Genomic DNA, 5435 nt, shown 5'->3' on the forward strand with positions numbered 1-5435 from the left:
TGGGGGGAACTGAGGGAACTGGGCATGTGTTGAAGCAGCTATGTAATTGCTCAAATAACAACCCACTCATAGATTTCCCCTTTAACTGTGGTTATAGAACAGGAATGGTTGCTGTGATATCGAAGTTGAAAAAGTCTACATAATCCGTGAACTCCCAGAAACAGCAAAGAAACCGAAACAGGAAAAAAAGTCAATTCTTCCAGCCCTTCCAAAAGCAGTACCACGCCACAAGGTTAGAGGTGCCCCTGACCTCTGCCACATCTCTGACCTTTGTCACCCAGACTTATGGTGGTCTTCTCCATGTCCCACACACAGGGTGGTCATGGAATTTATGCTCCACACAGATCTGTGTGAGCAAGGGGTTGGGAAGCTGTCACTCAGAGCAACCATCAGAAACCAAGAAACCAGTCTCCCTGTTGGGAGCTGGGTTGGACCGGGGCTCTTCTTTGACTGTCTCATCTGCCCGAGACATGATGACTGGTGGTGTGGGGGAGGGGAGCCCCATCAGGAGAACAACGCCCTGTGAACTGGGGAGTGGGGTGTGAGATCTGTGTTTAGGGAACGCATCTAAACAGAAGAACTTGTACATCCGAGGTTGTGTCAGAGTGTGAGTAAATGTACACACGCATGTGCGCCTGTGCATGCATGTGCGATTGTGTTAACTGAAGTTTAAGGTTTGGGAAGGAAAAGTGAGAAACAGATGAGGTCAGGCCCCCAAGTTGTGTGAGGAGATGAATTTAATATTAGAACCTAGTGGAGGGAGGGAGCAGGTTGTGAACTGCGGCAGAGGAGGAGAGGGCAGAGTGAGTAAAGAATGCCAATTCCCTGGAAGTTCCTGGTAGGAAGCCTCAGCCTCAGTATGTGGTCTTGCCCAGAAAGAGCCTATAGATTACAAGGCTCTTGTTCTAAATTGGCAAACCAGGTCCATAGACACCTAGTGAGGGGCTAGAGAGATGGCTAAGAGAACTGGCTGCTCTTCCAGAGAACCTGGGTTCAGTTTCCGGCGCCCATGTGCCGGCTCACACTTGCCCGTAACTCCATGTGAGGGCACCAGGAACACACGTGGTACAGACATACATGTTGGCACAACAGTCATGCATACAAAATAGTTTTTAAAAACATACAGGAATGAATGTGGTAGATCTTAGAAATGGTGACATAAGGACTTGGGTGTTAAGGAGAAATTAGTTCGTGAACTGATAAGGCAGACAAGGGAAACCAGAGGTAGAAGTGAGCCTTCCTGCTTCCAGGGCTCATTCTGTTGCCCTGCCGAATGCTGAAGAATTTGAGAGGCATCCGTGGTTAGTGACAGGATCAGAGCATCTTCTGAGAATACCATGGGGAATGTGTTCTCTATAACCTTTCCCTTATTATAGCTTTATTCTTTTTTTCATGAAAATATATATAACGTACTTTGATCACATTTTCTCTTTTATCCCTCACCCTAACGTGTATTTGTGTGTGTGGAAGGGGGTGTCATTGCATGAGGAGGGCTTTGTTTACATCGTTCAAGATAACTTACCAGTAGCTTCACCCCTGTAAACTGAAACCATGCTTCACCTTTCACCTCACAACCACCCATCTCCACAGCCTCCATCTGACAAAGTACGGAAGGCCAGAAAGATCCAGGCCTGGTGGCGAGGTACACTGGTAAGACGTGCACTGCTGAAGGCCGCCCTCAGTGCTTGGATCATTCAATGCTGGTGGAGAAAGATACTGGCCGCACAGCTGGAGAAGAGGCGCCTGGAGGCTCTGCACTGGATGACACAAGAAACAAGGGCCTGTGTCACTATTCAGTCCTGGGTTCGAATGCTGATAATCCGCCAACAATACTGGCAGCTGCGTTGTGCTGCCCACATCATCCAGGTGTCATGGCGCTGGTATAACTGCCATACCCGTGGCTTTTTTGAGGGTAGCTATGAGCTTGCAGGGAACCAACTAAGTCTCCAGCTTGACATCTTCCTGGGATCACAAGTGTGCCGTATATCAGACTGCATATCTTTGGCATTAAAGAACTGATCAGGTCTTCTAACAGATGTCACTGGGTCTTTGTAACACAAACCACTTGGCGTCCCCATCCAGCAGCAAGTCTGCACGATGACTGCAGATACAAAGCACCCCACAAGCTTGCTCTGTGACAGCAGCATCATGTGTCTGATCTCCCAGGGGCAGAGGATGAGAGCCTTGGACCTCAACAGTGCCAGTGTCTGATTAGCAATGCCTGCATGTCTGGAGAGTAGGGATAAAGTCACCAGGAACACTGCTAGATGCCCACTCCCTTTAGTCGTTCAATATGCCACTCTCTTGTGGTCACCCTCTAACGTCTCCCCATCTATTAGAACAAATCTCACAGCCTCCCCATGTCCACAACCCTAATGGTGAAGCTGTATCCTTCAAACTCTCCCATGTCCTCTAAGACACGCTGCCAGTCATAAAGTATCTCAAGCAGAACATGCCTGCCTTGTTCCCATTCAGAAGTTGGACCTTGTCCTGGTCCCCTAGGGCAGTGTTTCTCAACCTGTGGGTCTCAGCCCCTTTGGGGAGGTCACATATCAGATATTTACATTATGATTCATAACAGTAGCAAAATTAACAGTTATGAAATAGCAATGAAGCTGGGCATTCCAGTGCACACCTATAGTTCCAGCACTCAGGAGGCAGGACGAAGGTGGATCTCTGAGTTCAAAACCAACCTGGTCTACAGGAGCACTTGTTGCTCTTGCAGAGGACCTAGGTTTGATTCCAAGTACCCCAAATGGTAGTTTACAATCACCTGTTAGCTCTATTCTGGGGGACCTGACACCCTCTTCTTGTCTATGAGGTACTATATACATGTAATGTTTGTATATACATGCAGGCAAACATTTATACACATAATTTTTTGGAAAATAAGTATACAAAATATTTGGAAAGAATTGAACTAATGAGGCTTGATGGTACAGTCTGTGAGATTCGTTGCCAAATAAGTGATACTGAACCTTCTTTAAATTACATTGGGTGTGCATGACACCGAGATGAGCGCTCTAGAAACCTGAGATGTCCCGACATGTTATCAATCATAACTCATTAACGCTGGAATGCTGTAGACCACAGAAATAGAAAGAATTCTGGTTAGGAGGCTGGCAGACAACAGCAGACAGTGTCTCTGGGTTATAGACTGGGAAAGCTGGAGAACAGCTATTCAGGTGCATGGTCTCTGAATACTTTAGCTGATACCCGAAACCATAAACCTAACACTGCAGGAGGGCAAGTCCAGAGCGAGTCCCAGAGTGCTCCCTATGCACTCCTGGAGACTGCCAAGAGCAGACACAGGAGCCACAACTTAACACAGGGACGTTCAGAAAACCTGCACTCTGCTTTGTGTCTGACTTGAATTTTGATTTGGAGACAAGAGTTTCTCTGTGTGGCTCTGGGCTGTCCTGGAACTCACTCTGCACACCAGACTGGCCTTGAACTCAGAGACTGTGAGTGTCGGAACTGAAGGTGTGTGCCACACTGCCTGGATGCACTGTACTTCTATATCAGGAATTTTAAGGATAGGAAAATAGGGGGATTTCTTGTCACCGGGTGCTCAGCACTTTGGGCTCAAAGCCCAGCATTCTAGTGGAGCAGTGGCAAGATGTCCCTTCGAAAAGACCCCTTCTGTAAGGGTCATGACTTTGGGAGCAGGGGAGGAGCACAGGAGGAGTTGCAGAGAGGGGGAGACTAGAATTATTTAGGTAGAGTGCTTATATGTGAAGTTCTAAAAGAGATAGAAATAAATAAGTATATGAGTAAACCCCTTCTATGTTCGTGACCCGGCAGACCCAGACCACAGTCTTGGGGAACTCACAGTTAAGTGTCATGGGACTGTATGCTAAAGCCTCCACAATAGAACCATGAGATTATAGAAAAGAAACTTTGAATAAGACTCTAAGAATTTGGTGAGCAGGAACCCCGGTCAGAGCCAGGGTCTGGAAGGAAACTCGCCCAGGCTCCATGCAGACAGATTTTGGCGAGGTTTACACAGAAGCAGTGCTGTGAGATAATCTTTTTTTTTTTTTTTTTTTTTTTTTGCCTTATGAAGAGGTGTATCTGCAAAGGCACCTTCTGATTGGTTTAATAAAGAGCTGAACAGCCAATAGGCAGGAGAGGATAGGCGGGACTTCGGGGAGAGAGAGGAACTATGGGAAGAGGAGAGGTGGGATTCACTAGCCAGACATGAGGAAGTGGGGTGTACAGGATGGAGGAGAGGTAATGCGCCACATGGCAGGATGCAAAGTAATGCAAAGAGTTAGGTTATAAGAGCTAGTTGGGAGTAAGCCTAAGCTAAGGCCAAGCTTTCACAGTTAAGAAGTCTCCGTGTCATCCTTTGAGAGCTAGCAATCCAAAGAAAGTGACTATAGAGAACAGGGCTTGCATTCTCATCTGGACTCCAGAAGGATGTGCGCAGAGCTGATGTGCCACCTGTGAAACTCCACCTACCAACCGGAGCAGCATCTCTGACCTGGTCTCTCAAAAGAGCATCCACAGTGAAAACACGGTGATAGGAGTGTGGTATTTGTGTGTATGAAATTGCCAGAGGAAAATTTAATCAAGGTTAAAATAAAAAAAATAAAATACAGTAATAGCCATATAAAAACCAATCACTGCTCTAGTGTCAATCATTTAGGAATCTAAGGGACACTGATAGTCCCTTGAGCACTGACATATTCACAAACAAATGCCCTGAGGCAAGACAGACTTCTAGGTGTCAGGGAAAGCATGCCAAGAGACTCAAAACTGAATCCATCAGACATGACTGCGTTCACACAGTGCACCCCCGTTCAGCTCTTTCCTTCACATTTAATCCCCCTCCAATACCCAGCGGCAGTTTAGCAGCCCAGGCCCATCCTATTCTCTCCCTGTATTGTTTCCTCCTCCGCCGCCTCTTTTTCCTCTGTTTTCTCCTCCTCCTCCCTCTCTCCTCTTCCTGCCTTCTCCTCCCCCCCTCCTCGTTTCTCTTTTTCACTCTCCTGTCTCCTTTTTCGTTTTGCACATGTCCCAGTGAACATAGACTGGCCTGGTTTACAGGGTCTCTGTGCTGAAGCTCCCAAAGAGCTGGCGATCCTCTATGCTGCCTGACCACTTCTTTTCATTCTACTCAGTCAAAAATGCCTCTTCTTTAGTAACAGCCTCCTCTGCTTATGTCCTGCTGTCTACTTTTTCCTCTAGGACCCCAATACCAATCACTAGTCTTTGTGTGTGTGTGTGTGTGTGTGTGTGTGTGTGTGTGTGTGTGTGTGTTCCTATCTCCTCCCTTATAGAGATTTTACAAGCGCAGCAGGGACCACACTGTCCTTCAGATTTGACTTGCTTCCTCTGTGCTCTTCCAGGGCAGTACAGAGAGAGACAAGCTCTCTTTGCAGCTTCATGAAGCACTTCATTTGATTCATTGCCAAACTCCTTTCTACGCA

At 47.0% G+C, this 5435-nt stretch overlaps 1 protein-coding gene across 1 annotated transcript; it reads left to right on the top strand.

The window, feature by feature from the left end:
• The first annotated feature begins 1551 nt into the window (after positions 1-1551).
• On the top strand, positions 1552-2019 carry LOC127213185 (IQ domain-containing protein F5-like). The gene has a single exon (XM_051173477.1). It carries the CDS (start codon positions 1552-1554, stop codon positions 2017-2019), a length of 468 nt encoding a protein of 155 aa, XP_051029434.1.
• The last annotated feature ends 3416 nt before the right edge of the window (positions 2020-5435 follow it).

Source organism: Phodopus roborovskii, unplaced genomic scaffold (assembly GCF_943737965.1).
Source record: "Phodopus roborovskii unplaced genomic scaffold, PHOROB, whole genome shotgun sequence".
NCBI lineage: Eukaryota > Metazoa > Chordata > Mammalia > Rodentia > Cricetidae > Phodopus > Phodopus roborovskii.

Coding starts and splice junctions, on each gene's coding strand:
- LOC127213185 (XM_051173477.1), top strand. CDS start 1,552: ATGCTTCACCTTTCACCTCACAACCACCCATCTCCACAGCCTCCATCT.